The sequence below is a fragment of the Oncorhynchus tshawytscha genome, linkage group LG12 (genome assembly GCF_018296145.1).
Source record: "Oncorhynchus tshawytscha isolate Ot180627B linkage group LG12, Otsh_v2.0, whole genome shotgun sequence".
NCBI classification, from domain to species: domain Eukaryota; kingdom Metazoa; phylum Chordata; class Actinopteri; order Salmoniformes; family Salmonidae; genus Oncorhynchus; species Oncorhynchus tshawytscha.
Genome location: NC_056440.1, coordinates 65805387 through 65826194, shown reverse-complemented (window position 1 = coordinate 65826194; position 20808 = coordinate 65805387). Strand labels below are relative to the sequence as shown.

The following is a 20808-nucleotide window of genomic DNA, read 5'->3' as shown; positions in this document are numbered from 1 at the left end:
TCGAGAATGAGGAGATATTCAGTACTATTTAAAGCTTTGTGACTTTTACCTGCCTAGCTTAGCACAGTAACCCCTTCTTACTTATGTAGCCTGTCCCAGCAGACAAACACCCAGTACATCTTAGAACAGTGACTGCAGCATTTCTGCTAACAAATACACTACTTAATTAGCTTCATCTAAGTGTAAAATGAAAAGCACTAATGAAAATAATAAACGCTTAATCGCTGAGATGATGGGTGAGGGGCGGAGGGAGAAGAAGATGGGGTGCGCTTTTTGACATGTGGCATCAAAGACCGCATAGACTGAACAGCAGGGCGTGTGAGAAGGAGCTGGGACTGTGCAGTGTACAGGGTGCACCCACCCAGGGCCGCTGAGACTGAGATGCAGGGCTGACATCTTGGGGGTGAACAGCTGACACAACAGGCAGTAAACATCTCCCCCATGGGTGAGGCCTCGACAGAGGGTGAGACGGGGTTAACGATCAGACGTCTCGTTCAATCCCCCCGGTGGAGTAAATGGGTTTTGATCAGGCGCCAGGAAGGAGCAGAATAGGCAGGCTTTACCATTTGTCAAGACCAACAGTTTTAATATTTTAAAAAACAATCCTATTACTGAACAAAAATAGAGCAAGGATTTCGGGAAACCTGCAATATAAATGTTTAATGGCAGTTTCTGCATACAGCTTTTGTATCTACATATATAGCTTGGTTGGTTGTTGAGGGAAAAACAAGGAGTATTGCTTCACTGCTCCTTTGTGTGGATGCAGGCAGAGAGAGCCGGAATTGAATGGCTGGGAAGGACATTAGAATGTCTTTACTGCCTTTCTCATTTCTGTATCTCCCCACCTGCCGAGATGGAGGTGTGAGGAATAGCATCATTAAGGTAATGTGCCTGGGAAGGCAATGAGTTGAGATCTAACGTGGGCAGGTTCCTTGGCTCAGCCACCAGAAGCTTTAAATGCCCAATCTACAGTGACCTTTACCGCAGAGAGAGGAGAGAGCTTAGGAACTCACACACAAACACACACACAGCCCACCAGACATATTGAACAACAAATATAATGTACACATTTAACATATAGATTATTGTGTTAAATGGCCTCTAAATCAATCACACAACATGGCTGATGACTCTCTACTCTGTTCTATTTGTTTGGAGATAAAGATCCATCCAGTGTGCATATGAGTGTGTAATTGGAGGTTTGTGTCTGTCTGGGATCAGTTAGTCTGGAGTGTTGCAGCCTCCACAGCGTCACCAAACTCCAGGTTGTCTGTCAGCTGATATGCAGAGCGGAGCCCTTTCATGTCACCGGCATTCTCCCTGACAGAGTGGCAGAATGAGGGCAATTATAAATCACTTAGTGAGTGTGTGTTCCAGTAATGGATGGACCGCTGGACCAGACCAGCAGCACAGAGGTACCGGTATGCCTCTGTTGCTGTAACCCTCTTCCATCAGCAGCACCCCCACCAGGGAGGAGACCATGAGGGGGGTTTAGTCAATCCCTGTCTTAGTGTCCAAGCACAGCCAAGCCAATCATTCCTCAGCCCCCACTCCTTCACCCCCCCATCCTGCAGCTAGAGTCAACAGCCATCCTTTAACACGCTCGTTTTCTTTGAATGTGTCGTTTCACTGTGTTTGTAGGCAATCAGGAATGACCAGGGGTTATTTTATTGTTTGGTCGTCCAATGTGTGTTTTGTTTGGGGTGAGGACTTGGTGATGAATTTAACATTTTCCAGGGCGGTTGACCAATGAGTGGTGTGGGTCTAGGCGAGCTTGGCAGGTGGTGTTTTTCTTTAATAAGTCTAGAGGTGAGGGGAACACACCATGTGATCAGTCATCCTGTCAGGATGCTCAACTCTGATTAGCCCAGTACTCTGGCTGACATATCTGACCTGCCACACTCCACAATGTCAAACGACTGTTCACCTAATGACTATTTTTAAGTTAGCCAAAAAGTCATCTTTTGTGACCTATCGTGAATCAAGTTTATTTATCGGATTCTTCTCTTACGAAAAGCTGAAAAACATCCATCTCTTTGTTGTGGCATTTTCAGAGTTTTCAGTAGATAAGGTCACAGACATACTAAAATACACATCATCAAAATACACTACTCAAAAAAATAAAGGGAACACTTAAACAACACAATGTAACTCCAAGTCAATCACACTTCTGTGAAATCAAACTGTCCACTTAGGAAGCAACACTGATTGACAATCAATTTCACATGCTGTTGTGCAAATGGAATAGTCAACAGGTGGAAATTATAGGCAATTAGCAAGACACCCCCAATAAAGGAGTGGTTCTGCAGGTGGTGACCACAGACCACTTCTCAGTTCCTATGCTTCCTGGCTGATGTTTTGGTCACTTTTGAATGCTGGCGGTGCTTTCCCTCTAGTGGTAGCATGAGACGGAGTCTACAACCCACACAAGTGGCTCAGGTAGTGCAGCTCATCCAGGATGGCACATCAATGCAAAATGTGGCAAGAAGGTTTGCTGTGTCTGTCAGCGTAGTGTCCAGAGCATGGAGGCGCTACCAGGAGACAGGCCAGTACATCAGGAGACGTGGAGGAGGACGTAGGAGGGCAACAACCCAGCAGCAGGACCGCTACCTCCGCCTTTGTGCAAGGAGGAGCAGGAGGAGCACTGCCAGAGCCCTGCAAAATGACCTCCAGGAGGCCACAAATGTGCATGTGTCTGCTCAAACGGTCAGGAACAGACTCCATGAGGGTGGTATGAGGGCCCGACGTCCACAGGTGGGGGTTGTGCTTACAGCCCAACACCGTGCAGGACGTTTGGCATATGCCAGAGAACACCAAGATTGGCAAATTCGCCACTGGCGTCCTGTGCTCTTCACAGATGAAAGCAGGTTCACACTGAGCACATGTGACAGAGTCTGGAGACGCTGTGGAGAACGTTCTGCTGCCTGCAACATCCTCCAGCATGACCGGTTTGGCGATGGGTCAGACATGGTGTGGGGTGGCATTTCTTTGGGGGGGCCGCACAGCCCTCCATGTGCTCGCCAGAGGTAGCCTGACTGCCATTAGGTACCGAGATGAGATCCTCAGAAGATCCCTTGAGGATCCTCAGAAGATCCTCAGAGATCCCTTGTGAGACCATATGCTGGTGCGGTTGGCCCTGGGTTCCTCCTAATGCAAGACAATTCTAGACCTCATGTGGCTGGAATGTGTCAGCAGTTCCTGCAAGAGGAAGGCATTGATGCTATGGACTGGCCCGCCCGTTCCCCAGACCTGAATCCAATTGAGCACATCTGGGACATCATGTCTCGCTCCATCCACCAACGCCACGTTGCACCACAGACTGTCCAGGAGTTGGCGGATGCTTTAGTCCAGGTCTGGGAGGGCATCCCTCAGGAGACCATCCGCCACCTCATCAGGATCATGCCCAGGCGTTGTAGGGAGGTCATACAGGCATGTGGAGGCCACACACACTACTGAGCCTCATTTTGACTTCAAAGTTGGATCAGCCTGTAGTGTGGTTTTCCACTTTAATTTTGAGTGTAACTCCAAATCCAGACCTCCATGGGTTGATAAATTTGATTTCCATTGATCATTTTTGTGTGATTTTGTTGTCAGCACATTCAACTATGTAAAGAAAAAAGTATTTAATAAAAATATTTCATTCATTCAGATCTAGGATGTGTTATTTTAGTGTTCCCTTTATTTTTTTGAGCAGTGTATATCGCCCTCCATGATTTCACTGGCCCGTCTGATTAGCTCTGGGAACCCTTTTGTTTCACCTGTCCTACGGAGGGTAGCTCTTCTAGCAGCATTTTATTAGTCCTAGTTGCTCCAGGCCCCCTGGCCTTGAATCCTCTCTATAGATCCCCCATGTCCCTATGTCCCCTGCTCCCCTTGTCCTGTCAGGTGTGTGTCTGAGGCAGCCTAGTGCTGTTGGTGGCTTTGGGCCTCCGTCAGAGACTCCAGAAGAGATCTTTATTTACAGCACAGAAGTTGGAAACAGCTGGTCAATCCATTTAGCCTAAGGCCACTGATTTGTTCGTATTTACTACAACACCCAAAGAAAAGCCGGGTATTTTCCCCTCTCTCTTTCCTATTGATCCGGCGCTTAGAAAATCTGCTCTGCTGTCTAAACACTATTGATCCCTCCCTCTCGACGGCAGGCTACCCGCACCAGTGTATAAAGGGACTGGATGAATTGAAATTTCATTTCCGACAACTTGTTCCTGTTATTTCTATCCATTTTTTGAGGGTGGGGAACATGCGCTGGCGAGTCAATAGGCGGTTGGCGGAGGGAGGAGCAGTGGGGCGACACTCGCTATGTCATACCAGACCGCTCCGTAGTGTACAGCCATGGACAGGCCAGCCACACACACGGGCCCCAGCCAGGAATGAATTCCTCATTGAATAAATTCCCAGTGATCATTATGGGCTATTAGGGCCTGCCGTAGGCCAGCCTGCCCGTCTCTCAGGCCTGTCAGCAGCCAGTTGAATGGAGAGTCACAGCTACATCACAGAGCCAGCCAACACCCACAGAGAGAGCTGGAACTCAGTGCCAACATCCAGACCTCTCAAACATATGGATCGTATGGAGTTTTATAGCCAAATGAATAGTCTTGTGAGGAACTACCCAACATGTTTTCTAGTCTGATGATGTTCTCAAGTCTGATGAGCTGCTTGTTGTCAAACCTTTAGTTTAGCAGGATGCTGTTGCTTGTGGTTGCGACCAGGATGTGTGACCATACCTTACCTCTCTTGAGCAAAAATTGTGTGTGTGTGTGTATGTGTGTGATTAACATTATTCTCCTTTCTATGTCCTCTAGCTGCAGGACAGGAGTGCTGAGGTGCAGAGGCTTCAGAGGTCATTGGCTGAGCTACATGGACGAGAGATGGAGTGGGAGAGAGAGACATCTGCCCTGCAGGGCCAGCTGGGCCATGCCAGAGAGGAGCTCCACAGCGCCATCCTCAGGGTGAGCCCCGAACTGCATCCTGCCCCTCCGCAACGATCCCCATTGTGTTCCACTCAGACGATTAGCACTGAGATATAGTGGTACATAAAAGGGGAGGCCCTGTTTTAATTAGCATAAATATTCATATAATGACTGTGAAGCCATCCCACATTCCATTTCAGGCTCTTAGTGTTAATACATATTTTAATACATTATCATTACCACCATCATAATTCTCATTATGGTAACTGTAATTATTCGATTTATGACAGAATTATTATTTTGTTCCCTGCAGCCATCCCCGTAAAACCACATTTTCCCTTGTGTATGGCGCTCTCGGTCTACCCCCTCAAAATTATTGAACGGGCACTGATAAAGATAAACACACAAACACCCCAGCCTGATGGCTCCCGCGCCTGTAAAACACTCAATCTGAATTGCATATCTGCCTGGCGACCAGGCTTGTCATAAGCCGTATTAAGAAAAATGGTCACACGGTTTGACATAAATTGGAAAATGACATTTGGAAAGCGGCCGCTGCTGTGGAAATTAGAGATATTAAAATTATAAATCAGTGTCTGGATGTGCAAGGGGGTGTTGAGGAGAGGCTGAGTGTTCTCTTTCTCTCCATGTCCCTCCCTTTCTCTCTCTCTCTCTCTCTCTCTCTCTCTCTCTCTCTCGCTGTGTCTGTCTCGCTTGCTTCTCTTTCTTTCTCTGGGGACAGCAGAGGGGGTCTGGTCCTACAGGGACTTCTCTCTGGACCAGCGACCCTCTCTGTCTCTGCTCCGTAGGGACAAACACTCCCTCTCATTTGGCAGTGAAAGTAGAGGATATTGTCTGTGCTGGCGTAGTGTCCTGTCAGCTGATTTAGCAGCTCTCACGCTCTAACCTGCTAATGGATCATTTCAGAGGTGTGATATGCATAATGCAAATGTCTCTGCTGACACCTTTAAAAACAGACACTTCCCTCTCCCATGTGTGCCTCACCTCTGCCCTCCGGGTGTGTGCGTGTGTGTGTGGGCATTTGTGTGTTTTGAGCAGAGGCAGGCACAGCAACAGAAGGAAGAGCTGTTTGGTGAGCTGCAGAGGGAGGTGGACAGACTGAAGAATGAGAGACAGGAGATGGGAAAAAAGGTAATTGGGTGTTCTGTCTATTGACAGCATCAGTAACGCACACACACACACACACACACACACACACACACACACACACACACACACACACACACACACACACACACACACACACACAGAGAGCTTACGAGAAAGGCATTTCACTGTACTTGTGCATGTGACATTACACACACACTGTCTATAACAACCTTCCTTTGCTCAATGAAAAACAGTAACCCTACTCATATAAACACACATGTGTACAGTCCAGTACCTTCAACTGCTCATTCTTCATACTGCCTGGCTGGACTGCACATCCCTTCCATTCATTGAGCTCAAAGAGAGGCTCCACAAAAGACTGCAACTGCTGTGGGGCCACGTGCCTTGCCACTGCCGACCCTGAGCTATTGAGGAAAAAAAGACATCTGCTTTAAGATGAGGCGCAGCTATGCTACCTTCAAGGCGTGGGTTAAAGCCTCTTTTCATCCCGGGGGAGGGGGGGAAAAATATTACATCTTTGTGTCCCTGGGGAGGAATGTTGCATTCAGATACAGGGTATTTGTGTTGCGAGAGAAGAGGTCAAGAGTGATGTCATCCTCCTTGGATCTGGAAGAAGAGAGGTCACCTCTATAAGAGCAATCCCACCCAGACTGGGTTCATGTGCCATTCTCTGCCCTCCGACTCTCAAGATGTTCACACTCTGATTGAACTATCACTTAAAAAGTTTCTGAAGATTTCATTTCCATCAGGCAAGTCTTTCCTTGCTCTATATCTGCTGTTTACCGTAAAGCGCTCTCTAAGGCCTCCACTCAGTATTTCCATCAGGCAAGTCTTTCATTTCCCTAACTGCCAGAGTTCCAGTACAGCTGAATGTCACCTCCCTGCCAGGTTCCAGTACAGCTGAATGTCACCTCCCTGCCAGGGGCCACTGTTAATACAGCCTGGGGGCCCCAGGGGCCTGAGGTACCTGCGTCAGCCTCTCCTGTCCTGGGAGGTCTATATCGCTATCGCTTCCCCCTCTTCTCCTCCACACACACCCTCGCCCCCTCCATCCCTCACTCCTGCCCTCCCTCACTCCCACCCTGCCTCGAACTCGCCCTCCCTCACCCCCGCCATCCCTCTCCCCCGCTTTACCTCTCCCCTGCATTACCTCTCCCCTGCATTACCTCTCCTCTGCATTACCTCTCCCAAACTGCCCAGCCACAGCACCAATATTTCAGCACTTTTTACTCCTGCTGTAAGTTTTTGCTGTTCTCTCTTAATATTTAAAGAGGTATTCCTGAAGAGGTCAAGGAAAGAAAGGAGAGGCACTTTGTCTTATTAAGGATTCAGATGCTTCTCACTCCAGGTCTAGTGAGGAGAGCGAGGGGGGTGGGGGGAGGTCCAACCACTCAGTAGGACTAGATAGCAGCATTAGTTATTCATCTGGACCTGTTGTTGAATGTCAGGAGACTATTGAGAATGTGAACGTTTTTTGTATCACATTGTGCAACAGCTGATGAACGAACACTGTACATGTGTGGAAAAACTCTGTAAATGTGATCATTGTATTTCCAACCAGAATCAGGAAATAACAATCTACACAATACCTTCTAATCAGCAGGTTTTGCATGGGTGAAGTTTTGGCTTTCCTGTTGACATCACTGGGCAGTTAATTAGTTAATAGGCCAATAACAAGGAGTTCCAAACCTCTCTGCCAATAACAGCATGTTTTCAGTTCCCCCTCCCCACTCAGACCACTTTTCTTTTCTTTTTTTCACCTTTATTTAACCAGGTAGGCTAGTTGAGAACAAGTTCTCATTTACAACTGCGACCTGGCCAAGATAAAACAAAGCAATGTGACACAAACAACAACACAGAGTTACACATGGAATAAACAAGCGTACAGTCAATAACACAATAGAAAAACATAAAGTCTATATACCGTGTGTGCAAATGGTGTGAGGAGATAAGTTAATAAATAGGCCATAGTAGCGAAGTAATTACAATTTAGCAAATTAACACTGGAGTGATAGATGTGTAGATGATGATGTGCAAGTAGAAATGCTGGTGTGCAAAAGAGCAGAAAAATAAATAAAACAATATGGGGATGAGGTAGGTAGATTGGGTGGGCTATTTACAGATGGGCTATGTACAGCTGCAGCGATCGGTTAGCTGCTCAGATAGCTGATGTTTAAAGTTAGTGAGGGAAATATAAGTCTCCAGCTTCAGCGATTTTTGCAAATCGTTCCAGTCATTGGCAGCAGACAACTGGAAGGAAAGGCGGCCAAAGAAGATGTTGGCTTTGGGGATGTCCAGTGAGATACAGTGGGGCAAAAAAGTATTTAGTCAGCCACCAATTGTGTAAGTTCTCCCACTTAAAAAGATGAGAGAGGCCTGTAATTTTCATCATAGGTACACTTCAACTATGACAGACAAAATGAGGGGAAAAAATCCAGGAAATCACATTGTAGGATTTTTTATGAATTTATTTGCAAATTATTGAAGTGTACCTCATCTTTTTAAGTGGGAGAACTTGCACAATTGGTGGCTGACTAAATACTTTTTTGCCCCACTGTATACCTGCTGGAGCACATGCTACGGGGGGTTGTTGTTATCGTGACCAGTGAGCTGAGATAGCAAAGACTTATAGATGACCTGGAGCCAGTGGGTCTCGCTACGAATATGTAGCTAGGGCCAGCCAACGAGAGCATACAGGTCGCAGTAGTGGGTGGTGTATGGGGCTTTGGTGACAACGGGTGCGGGCAGCGAACGGTTGAAAAGCATGCATTTAGTTTTACTAGCGTTTAAGTGCAGTTGGAGGCCACGGAAGGAGTGTTGCATGGCATTGAAGCTCGTTTGGAGGTTTGTTAACACAGTGTCCAAAGAAGGGCCAGATGTATACAGAATGGTATCGTCTACGTAGAGGTGGATCAGGGAATCACCCGCAGCAAGAGCGACATCACTCCCAGACAGGCCCAGCAAAATTCTTGCTTGATAAATCGTTTTTTGCTAAAAAGCTATTTTTGTTTCTTTTTGACCATTTTATTGGAAAACTATTACAGTAAGGTACTTAATTGTTACTCGGAACTGATTTTATATTGATATAAAATGGCTGCTTTGTTATAACAGCCCTTCTGTGTAACCTCACACTCTATCTCTTCACCCTCTGTGTACTTAACATGTTGTGTGTTTCTCCTCAGCTTTGTGGTAGTGAAGAGGAGCTGAAGAGGCTGAGAGACGAGCAGCATCAGCTCAAGGACAAGGTCTGTGGCTCTGGGCTCTGGCTGACACCTTTGTGCTTCCCCCGAACAGGATGACACACAATGCTGCTTAACAAGGCCTCTCCTCTCACGCTGCTGTGTTGTGAGGTGCCTGACTGACTTACACAGAGTGGGCATCTTCTAACGCCTGCTTTCAACCCTTCAACTTCACATTCGCCTCTTAAGCAGTGGGAGCCGACGTGTAATGAGGCTTTTGGTCGGTCCTTAAAGGCCAAAGAGTGGGTCAGGAGCTTTTCCGGGGATTGGTGTGGTGTCTGCGTGTATGCACATGTCTACTGGGCATGGCCTTGGCAGCCCACACTAATGAGGGCTCAGACAAGCCCTGTCCCAGTCAATAGAGGGTGAAAGTGGGACAGAGCAGAGGGAAGACCTGGGACAGAGGGTGATAATCTGTAGATGGAGGGAGAGAGGGAACAAGAGAGAAAAAGAAAAGGGTCAGACGGGCGTTTTAGGTGGTCTGCAGGTCTGCGCTAGATCCCTGTGTGAGGTGAGTAACCCCGGACGAGTGTTGAGCGCTGGGCCTGCGTGTTTTTACAGCGCGGCTTCACTGTGCTCTGGGACCGCAATAAACCACGGCCTTCAAAGCACAGCCAAGCTCCACTAACTGCTGAGTGCTTCTCTGGTGGTTGGACAAGATTACTCTCAAAACAAAGTGCAGACAGGTTGATTGATAGAAGGGTCTGTAGAGGTGCGCAACACAGTGTTTATTCACACCCTGCTAACACTCGTTTGTTTCATTCGCATGGACTTTTATGTGCTGATCCTGTTACTGTGTGAGTTTGTCAGTTCATAAAGAATAGTCCTGCTCTTTCAGTGGGTTTTAGTGGAAACTCACTGGGGCTGTTGTGGATTTGTTGTTTTAACATCCTGGGAACTAGCTGTGACAGGAGGGACAGTCTGCTCTGTGCCACAGCAGACACCTTGATGACGAGCGTCGGACGTGTTTACATGAGTGTCTGTACTATGTCCTTGACCGTTAACGTGTGTGTTCTGAGTGTCTGTACTATGTCCTTGACCGTTAACGTGTGTGTTCTGAGTGTCTGTACTATGTGTCTGTACTATGTCTGAGTGTCTTGACCGTTAACGTGTGTGTTCTGAGTGTCTGTTAACGTGTGTGTTCTGAGTGTCCCTTGACCGTTAACGTGTGTGTTCTGAGTGTCTGTACTATGTCCTTGACCGTTAACGTGTGTGTTCTGTAGTGTCTGTTCTGAGTGTCTGTACTATGTCCTTGACCGTTAACGTGTGTGTTCTGAGTGTCTGTACTATGTCCTTGACCGTTAACGTGTGTGTTCTGAGTGTCTGTACTATGTCCTTGACCGTTAACGTGTGTGTTCTGAGTGTCTGTACTATGTCCTTGACCGTTAACGTGTGTGTTCTGAGTGTCTGTACTATGTCCTTGACCGTTAACGTGTGTGTTCTGAGTGTCTGTGAGTTGTGTTACTAGATGTCTCCTGACTGATATGAATGACTGAAGATGTCTATTTGGTGATATAACTGACTGGGACTGTGTGTCTATGTGCAGGTGAGGGAGAGTGATGTGCAGGCTGTGTGGCTGCAGAGCCAGGCTGACGTGGTGGGTCGGGAGCTGTGGGAGAAGAGTGCCCAGCGGGACAGGGAGCTGTGGGAGTGGAGGGACCGCTACCATGCTGCTTCAGAGGGACTTAGGCTGAGGGAGGCTGGGCTTGAGGAGGTGCAGAGGGCCAGGGACACGGCCCTCAGAGGCCTGAGACTACAGGAGGAGAAGACCCACAGTCTGGGGGCCCAGATGCAGGAGCTGCAGCACAGCCTGGATGGCCTACAGGGCAGGGTGAGTGGCTGGGACTGGGGAGGTACAGGGAGCAGGGTGTGGGGGGGGGTCGAGGGATAGGTAGGAAGAAGAGGGGAGAGGTGGAAGGGAGTCTTGGCCTGGGGAGGAGGGGAGGTGGAATGGTTCTTGGAGCTGTGGGGGTCGGAGGGAGGGAGCAGGGTGTGGAGGGGTCGAGGGACAGGTAGGAAGAAGAGGGGAGAGGTGGAAGGGAGTCTGGGCCTGGGGAGGAGGGGGAGGTGGCATGGTTCTAGGAGCTGTGGGGGTCGGAGGGAGGGAGCAGGGTTGGTGACGTTGGTGTGGCTGCAGTGTGGGTGTAGTGAGGACCCGGTCAGGCTCCATCACATCAGGTCACTGGGGTCTAATTAAACTGAGCTCCACATTAGGCTGCAATCTGCAAACATGTACAGGAAATTCTTTTTTTTTTTTTTCACTCCTCGCTTTCAAGTGCATGGCCGTGTTAAATGCATATGACCCCCTTGGTTTTAATTACAATTTTGTGCTTAGCAGGCAAGTTAATGACGCTCCTTAATCGGCTCTGTGGAAAATTAGCCTCACAGAGAGAAAGGATGTTTGCTTTTTTTTTACTGATGTGTTTCGTTCTTGTCATTTTATTGTTTCTTGTGATAAAAAGGACATTATAACCCAGTTAACTACCACTGTTAGAAATAACTCCTGTAGGTAAACTGAAAATCACTCAGCCATAACCCTCTCACAATCAGAATGTTCTATGTGGAAATAAGGCTCCTTTGTTTCAGACCCCCCCCTCTGTGAAAGCATGTGTGGTGAACCTCAGACTGACCTTGTGGCTCTCTGTCTGCTCATTCTCCTGTGTCTGTCTGTCTGTCTGCCTGCTCATTCTCCTGTGTCTGTCTGTCTGTCTGTCTGCTCATTCTCCTGTGTCTGTCTGTCTGTCTGTCTGCTCATTCTCCTGTGTCTGTCTGTCTGTCTGTCTGCTCATTCTCCTGTGTCTGTCTGTCTGTCTGTCTGTCTGCCTGCTCATTCTCCTGTGTCTGTCTGTCTGTCTGTCTGCTCATTCTCCTGTGTCTGTCTGTCTGTCTGCTCATTCTCCTGTGTCTGTCTGTCTGTCTGTCTGCTAATTTCCTGTGTCTGTCTGTCTGGTCTGTCTGCTCATTCTCCTGTGTCTGTCTGTCTGTCTGTCTGTCTGCTCATTCTCCTGTGTCTGTCTGTCTGTCTGCTCATTCTCCTGTGTCTGTCTGTCTGTCTGCTCATTCTCCTGTGTCTGTCTGTCTGTCTGTCTGCTCATTCTCCTGTGTCTGTCTGTCTGCTCATTCTCCTGTGTCTGTCTGTCTGTCTGTCTGTCTGCTCATTCTCCTGTGTCTGTCTGTCTGCTCATTCTCCTGTGTCTGTCTGTCTGTCTGTCTGTCTGCTCATTCTCCTGTGTCTGTCTGTCTGTCTGCCTGCTCATTCTCCTGTGTCTGTCTGTCTGTCTGCTCATTCTCCTGTGTCTGTCTGTCTGTCTGTCTGTCTGCTCATTTCCTGTGTCTGTCTGTCTGGTCTGTCTGTCTGCTCATTCTCCTGTGTCTGTCTGTCTGTCTGGTCTGTCTGTCTGCTCATTCTCCTGTGTCTGTCTGTCTGCCTGGTCTGTCTGTCTGCTCATTCTCCTGTGTCTGTCTGTCTGTCTGCCTGCTCATTCTCCTGTGTCTGTCTGTCTGCTCATTCTCCTGTGTCTGTCTGTCTGTCTGCCTGCTCATTTCCTGTGTCTGTCTGTCTGTCTGTCTGCTCATTCTCCTGTGTCTGTCTGTCTGTCTGTCTGCTCATTCTCCTGTGTCTGTCTGTCTGTCTGCTCATTTCCTGTGTCTGTCTGTCTGGTCTGTCTGTCTGCTCATTCTCCTGTGTCTGTCTGTCTGTCTGTCTGGTCTGTCTGTCTGCTCATTCTCCTGTGTCTGTCTGTCTGTCTGTCTGTCTGGTCTGTCTGTCTGCTCATTCTCCTGTGTCTGTCTGTCTGGTCTGTCTGTCTGCCCATTCTCCTGTGTCTGTCTGTCTGGTCTGTCTGTCTGCTCATTCTCCTCTGTCTGTCTGTCTGTCTGTCTGTCTGTCTGTCTGTCTGTCTGTCTGTCTGTCTGTCTGTCTGTCTGTGTGGTGGTTAGAATCCTCAGCCACTTTTTAGATACCCCAGTCTACAGCCAGCCCTCTCCTCCCCAGCCCACTCACCCATTCCACATGTTTCCGGTATCAGTGTTGTTGTTAATTGCCTCATCCCAGTCAGCCTCTCTCTGTCTCTCATGCGTATGATTACTCACGACAAAATAACACTATCACTATAGCCGTGTGTTTTCATTACTCGGGTACCAATGTGGAGTCTCATCATATATTAACAGATTTGGGCAACAAAAACAGAGAGAGAAAGCTGCTTTATCAATAATTATGTGTAATCCACAACAATTTCACAGAAGCTCAATAACAGCAGCAGAAATGGTTCTGTATAAACTCTTATTCTCCAATTTGCAGTGGAATGGAGGGATGTAGCTAGCAGACAAACCCATTTCCCTAAAACAGGAAAAATTGTCTTGCTTATCTAGGACATGTTTTTTGTCCAAATGGGAAATAAACTGGACAGAACGTCTATATATATATTGTGTTCTTTTCTAATGTACAATTGTGAGTGTTGCCACCATTAAATGGTTCGTTGGACTTTTACCTCTTTATGTGTTATTATGTGTGTCTATAGGATGGAACTAAAACCATCACGCTCTTTGTCATTCTTTTCCTGTATCCCAGTAAGACGGAACATAGAGAACAACAGTAAATAAACGTTTGATTTGAACCTTTTTACTTCTTGCTGATTGCAAATAATGCCTGTGATTTGAACAGGAAAGTGCTTTCCACATAGCTATTACTGTACAATCAGCCTGTTCTCTGTCCTGTCCTTGATGTGTTCTTCAGTGTGTTACGTTCCTTCCTGTCCCGCAGCTTGCCCAGAAGGAGGAGATGGTCGTGGCTCTCAGAGTGAAGCTGCAGGACCATGAAGAAGACGCCCGCGTTCTCCGCCAACAGCTGCTCTCCTCCCAAGATGCACTGCAGCAAGTTGCTGCCGAGCTGAGGTCATGTAAAAGAGAGAGGGAGAAGCAGGTAAGAAAAGGAGTTTCATTTGACCCATTAAGAGCCATGTATTGGCATGTTTATGACAATGGAATGACACGTGTCACTTGTCGCAGGATAGCCAGTGTGTGGAGACAGAGGAGAGACTGGCTGAGATCAGAGTTGATCTGGTCCAACTACAGCAGCAGTATACCACCTGCTATGCCCAGGTACTTGAACCTTGATAGAAAGTCACTCGTACATAATATTCTAAAATGGTCTGTAGGTTTATCCATATACTGTACCTCTGTTATTAGCCTATTTTCTGCTAGACCCACACTATTTCTCTGTCTGTGTCTAGCTGGTCCAGGAGGAGGCTGGGATGGGCAGGCTGAGGGAGGAGCTGCGTGAGGTGGGGGAACAGAGGGACAGACTGGCCTTTCAGGTGACAGAGAACCAGGACCTGAGCCATGACCTGGACCTGCTCAATGAGAAACACAAGGCTGCACAGCATGAGGTACTGGCCTTAACATCTCTCCTCCATCTGTCTCCTCTCCCTCATCCAACCAACCCTCGTTGTAATGCCCCTTAGCTGGTCAGCTCACAAACAGACAATCAGAAATGTCATGGCCTTTTCTAAACTGTTTTTAAAGGAACCTTTATTTAACTTGGATCAGGATGTTTCATGTTTCATAATGGATGTGAAATACAAAATGTCTTTACCAAGGTCATTGTTGAGAATGTGTCGATATAGTGTAGTTGTCAGGGTATGCGTGAAGGGCTGTAGGAAGTCAGGTGCAGGAGAGCAGATATTTGGTAGCAAACTGGAGCCTTTTATTTGGCGAACCAAAAGCACACTACACAAACGAACACGAAATTCGCGCAACCAGCCTAACGTGCGCATACATGAAAACGTAAAAAATACCACACAAAGACATGGGGGAAACAGAGGGTTAAATACACAACACATAATGAGGGAAATGAGAACCAGGTGTGTGGGAAAACGAGACAAATCAAATGGAAAAGGAAGACCGGCGACATCGAATGCCGAACACCGCCCGAACAAAGAGAGGCATGGACTTCGGCAGAAGTCGTGACAGTAGTGTTGTTTTAAGGCTTCCCAGCAGAAGAAGAACCATACATACTGACAGGTAAGGCAGTGTGAGTTGAGTGGAAGTAGGGACTGACCAAGGTGTGTGGTTGTGCTCAGGTGACCAACAGGGATGAGACAGTGCTGAGACTGACCACAGAACTGAGCACCGCTCAGGAACACCTGAAATCAGCTCAGGATGAGGTGAGGCCTGAGATCTAACACATCTCTTTTTAATTAGTCAACATGGATGGGGTTGTACAGACCTGCCTAATGCAGTCTCTACAGCCATCGAAGACGAGTCCTAGTGCTGCCGGTTTATAGAGGGGCTAGTTCAACTCAAATCCATCAGAATTCATAGGGGCACAGACCCCCCCCCCGTGTATCCCTGAGGAGAAAGCTCAAGGACATGGTGACCATGTTAGTGTCCAGCCAGCCCTGTACTTTGGGACTTTGGGACACCTGACTGTGTCCCATGAACCTTCTGTGTTATTTCAGAGTTTTCTTCTTGAAGGAGAACTTGTAGAGGACGTGTCAGTGGCCGTACGCTGTGTTGTGCTGGTTTATTTATTCCTCTCTCTGACTGGTCAGATATTTGTTTGCCAGAGTGTCCTTGTGTTATAAATGGGACAGGCCTGTCACTTCAATGCTGAGAGGATGTTTTGACTTCCTTGAAAGATTTTTATTTATTTAATTTTGGGTTGGAGGAGAGCAGTGAATAATGCATTGGGAACCTGCTACATCTACTGTTTTTATCATTAGCATGCAGCCCAAGTTATCTGCAGAATACTTATGAGTGCCAGTGAAATGTTTGTGATGTTATTTATTTATGTTACCCTCTCAAATATTCATTTGTTTATTTATTCATGGCAGAACTAACTGCAATTGGAAAATTCATTTTTTTGCTGAAGGGCACATGCCCCCCCCTACATAAAGGGAAGGGGGCACATCAGGCCTGTTAGTAATTGCTTTACGTGGCGTTTCCTGAGACTCACGGGGAGCTGTCATTTAAACTGAGCAGACGGGTGAAGAGAGGGACTGAGAGAGAGAGATGGAATGGGTCGGGTTGAGAGGTGGGGATGGGAGGGGAGAGGAGTTTATCACTCACTCGAAACTTGCTGCTGGAGTGGGTGGTGTTTTTATTTAACCTTTATTTAACAAGGCAAGTCAGTTAAGAACATATTCTTATTTTCAATAACAGTGGGTTAACTGCCTGTTCAGGGGCAGAACGACAGATTTTTACCTTGTCAGCTCAGGGATTTAATCTTGCAACCTTTCGGTTACTAGTCCAACGCTGTGACCACTAGGCTACCTGCCGCCCCAGGGGGGAAACCACATATATCCACATATATTACAGGGAATCTGATTCCACTTCTCCAGACAACAAGCTCCACAGGTCTGACTACAAGCAGAATAGAGGAGAACACAGTGGTTTTGTCTCTGGTTGTCTCCATGCTCCTCTGCCTTCTCTTCTTGTCTGCTCACAGCATTGTTTTCTTTAATTATATGGACTGGGATTTTGTTCATTTTCACACTTGCGTCCACACATGCAGCAGTTGTTTCCTGATAAGGGATAATGTGTCACTCATTAAATTATATGTATATTGTGTCTGTCTGTCTGTCTTTCTGTCTGTCTGTCTGTCTGTCTGTCTGTCTGTCTGTCTGTCTGTCTGTCTGTCTGTCTGTCTGTCTGTCTGTCTGTCTGTCTGTCTGTCTGTCTGTCTGTCTGTCTGTCTGTCTGTCTGTCTGTCTGTGTGTAGCTGTCAGTGCAGGCTCAGCAGGAGCAGGCCCTTGGAGAGGAGGTGCAGAGGCTGCAGAAGGAGGTGAGCTGTCTCAAGGGCAGCCTGAGTCAGAGAGAGGAGGACATGGAGGCACAACTACAGACAACTGGCCAGCTACAGCAGGAGAGGGACAGCCTGCTCACACAGGTCAGTTTACACACACACATCATACCACATCCTTAGTGAGACTATTCAACACTGTTTACAGTAGCTACTGGAATGATGATCTTTAGATGGATGGGCTTGGTGCCAGGTCTATTATATAGCTGCATAAACTATACAATATTAATACACACACCATAATCTATATAACTATACAATATTAATACACACACCATAATCTATATAACTATACAATATTAATACACACACCATAATCTATATAACTAAACAATATGTATACACACACCATAATCTATATAACTATACAATATGTGTACACACGTACCATAATCTATAAAAATTATACAATATGTATACACACCATAATCTATATACACTTGGCACTCACACGTTTCTACACCACCTCAGGGCATATACACTATGCATTCACACATATCTACATACAGTATGTCTAACCCTCTCATCCTAACCCTCTCATCCCTCCTATTACAGCATGTCTAACCCTCTCATCCTTCCTATTACAGTATGTCTAACCCTCTCATCCCTCCTATTACAGCATGTCTAACCCTCTCCTCCCTCCTATTACAGTATGTCTAACCCTCTCATCCCTCCTATTACAGTATGTCTAACCCTCTCATCCTAACCCTCTCATCCCTCCTATTACAGTATGTCTAACCCTCTCATCCCTCCTATTACAGTATGTCTAACCCTCTCATCCCTCCTATTACAGTATGTCTAACCCTCTCATCCCTCCTATAACAGTATGTCTAACCCTCTCATCCCTCCTATTACAGCATGTCTAACCCTCTCATCCCTCCTATTACAGCATGTCTAACCCTCTCATCCCTCCTATTACAGTATGTCTAACCCTCTCATCCCTCCTATTACAGCATGTCTAACCCTCTCATCCCTCCTATTACAGCATGTCTAACCCTCTCATCCCTCCTATTACAGTATGTCTAACCCTCCCATCCCTCCTATTACAGCATGTCTAACCCTCTCATCCCTCCTATTACAGTATGTCTAACCCTCCCATCCCTCCTATTACAGCATGTCTAACCCTCTCATCCCTCCTATTACAGCATGTCTAACCCTCTCATCCCTCCTATTACAGTATGTCAAACCCTCTCATCCCTCCTATTACAGTATGTCTAACCCTCTCATCCCTCCTATTACAGTATGTCTAACCCTCTCATCCCTCCTATTACAGTATGTCTAACCCTCTCATCCCTCCTATTACAATATGTCTAACCCTCTCATCCCCATATAGGATTGTAAAATGGAGGTAACTTTACCAAAACTCCCCGGTTTTAAAGGAATGCAGTTTGTATAGTTACAAGCTTGATGTAATCTTTGTTTACTAGGAATTTGGGACCAAATACTACTTTAATGCAGATAATACTTTTGGTCCCCTAAATTGGGGAGACTATGTCCAAAAAGAGCTGTAATTTCTAAACAGTTCACCCGATATGGATGCAAATCCATAAGTGCTGGAGTACAGAGCCAAAACAACAAGAAATGTCACTATCCCAATACTTATGGAGGTCTATAAGGGCACAGGGCGAGACCCAAATGCAGACACGGGAGGCAGATAGTTTGAGTCTCTGATATTTATTATAATACAAGGGACAGGCCAGAGAGTTGTCGTGGACAGACGAAAGATCATAAACAAGGTCAGAGTCCAGGAGGTACAGAGTGGCAGGCAGGCTCGAGGTCAGGGTGGGCAGTATGGTCAGGCAGGTGGGTTCAGAGTCAAGGCAGGCAAGGGTCAAAACCGGGAGGACTGGCAAAAGAGAGAAAAGAAAAGCAGGAGCACAGAAAAACACCCTGGTTGACTTGACAAGACAAGACGAACTGGCAACAGACAAACAGGGAACACTGGAATAAGTACCCAGGGACTAGTGGGGAAAACGGGTGACACCTGGAAGTGGGTGGAGACAATCACAAAGACAGACACAAACTATGAGAGAGAGCCCATGGTGTGGCTGTGTTATGTGCAGTTATGTGTGCTGTTGAGGAGAAGCAGCAGAGACAAAGGAGTGGGCAGTCAGCCATCCCTCTCTCTTTCTCTCCACGTCATCAACAAACACAGCACAGCACAGCCATGGAATTCCAATTAGTATCATTTAATTAGAAGTGGGCAGCCTCTTGGCATAGTTCCTTCATTTCTTTTGAATCTTGTTTATGCACCTTGATTGTTTCACAATATAGATTTATTTTAATTAGCTAAGATTGATTAAATTGCATTGATTCTGTATCCTTATTCAAAAGAAATCCCCATTCCTCCTCCTCCTCCCCCCTGCTATGTTATTTTTCATAATTACTGGTACAGTCTGGGACTAGGGCTGGGGGTTGTAATAGTGACAGCTTTGACCATTTTGTAATCAAGGCTAGATATATCGTTATTTATTGCATGTGCTGTCACACTGTTGTGACGTGAAAGGTGTTTTTTGAGTTTGTGGACCTGTGTGATCGACCAAGTTTGGTGTTCTGTTCTGCCTCAGTCACAAGATAAGACTGCTCTTTTGTCTTTAGCTGAGAGTTCAACCTCTGTCCACTCGACAGACAGACAGACAGACAGACAGACAGACAGGCAGGCAGGCAGGCAGACAGACAGACAGGCAGGCAGGCAGGCAGACAGACAGACAGACAGACAGACAGAATGACAGACAGCCCTGAGAGCACGCACCTTGGGTGTGTCGAAGCGGCTACAGACGCCATGGTTAACACCAACGTCTCCTTCCCAACCCAGAGCTCTTTTAATTCTGATTGATGACTCCGTTTATCTTCTGCATAACAACCCTCCACCCCCACCTCCCCCACTCTCCGTTTTCCCAGCTCCCGCTGCCTTCCACACACACCCAGTAAGAAAATTATATTAGAAACAAAATGAGATTCAAAATTTTATGTTCGACAAGTGACTTGATGAAAGGGTTTCATTGCAGGTCCTGATCCATGGAAATGTTATGCTAATAATACTGCTAGCCAAGCGATCTAGTTGGAAATTAATCAGTGGTTGAGCTGCGAGAGAGAGAGTGGGAGGGAGAGAGAGAGGCTGCTCTATAAACACCCTTCCCCCCTTCCCTCACCACCTCTCTCTCCCTCTCTCTAGCACTGAATCTCATCAAAAATAGCCATGGGGTGTTGTCTGTGTGATGAGGTTGGGAGAGAAATAGGGAGTTAGAAGATTACACTGCAGCTTAGCACTGATTGATGCAGTAATGTATGCAGCAGGCCAGGCAGGCAGGCAGGCTGGCAGGCAGGCAGGCAGGCTGGCAGGCAGGCAGGCTGGCTGTATTATGGATTAGAGCTCCCCCCTCTCTCTCCACATCAGTCCCCCTCCCTATATCTGTCCTAGTATTATTATATTTATCCTCTTCATCTGTCCTCTTTTCTCTGCATGTATCTTTTACCTCCATATTTGTGTCTGTCTACACAGCTTGTGATGTCACAGACTGCCTCAATCCATCCTCTCACTTCCTCCCTCCCTTCATTCCTGGGAGACATCAATGCACTGGAGTCACTAATGGAGTCATTAACAGATTTAACTCATTTAAAAGAACACAATTAGTGCTGGGGTCTTAATGATGTTTGTAAGTTAAATGCAAACTAATCGTGTTTCTCTCTTCCTCTCTCTCACTCTTCTGGCTTAGAAGTCAGTAAG

At 46.8% G+C, this 20808-nt stretch overlaps 1 protein-coding gene across 3 annotated transcripts in view; it reads left to right on the top strand.

Annotated features, from left to right (window-relative positions):
* LOC112264199 (centrosome-associated protein CEP250) overlaps nucleotides 1-20808 on the top strand; it is a 220402-nt gene that overhangs the window by 170622 nt on the left and 28972 nt on the right. For all 3 annotated transcript variants that reach the window (XM_042330938.1, XM_042330937.1, XM_042330939.1), the window contains exons 14-22: nucleotides 4803-4949; nucleotides 5970-6062; nucleotides 9224-9286; nucleotides 10827-11111; nucleotides 14043-14201; nucleotides 14288-14380; nucleotides 14512-14667; nucleotides 15361-15444; nucleotides 17001-17168. In XM_042330938.1, the coding sequence (XP_042186872.1) occupies nucleotides 4803-4949; nucleotides 5970-6062; nucleotides 9224-9286; nucleotides 10827-11111; nucleotides 14043-14201; nucleotides 14288-14380; nucleotides 14512-14667; nucleotides 15361-15444; nucleotides 17001-17168 (1248 nt within the window). The remainder of the gene's footprint in view (nucleotides 1-4802; nucleotides 4950-5969; nucleotides 6063-9223; nucleotides 9287-10826; nucleotides 11112-14042; nucleotides 14202-14287; nucleotides 14381-14511; nucleotides 14668-15360; nucleotides 15445-17000; nucleotides 17169-20808) is intronic.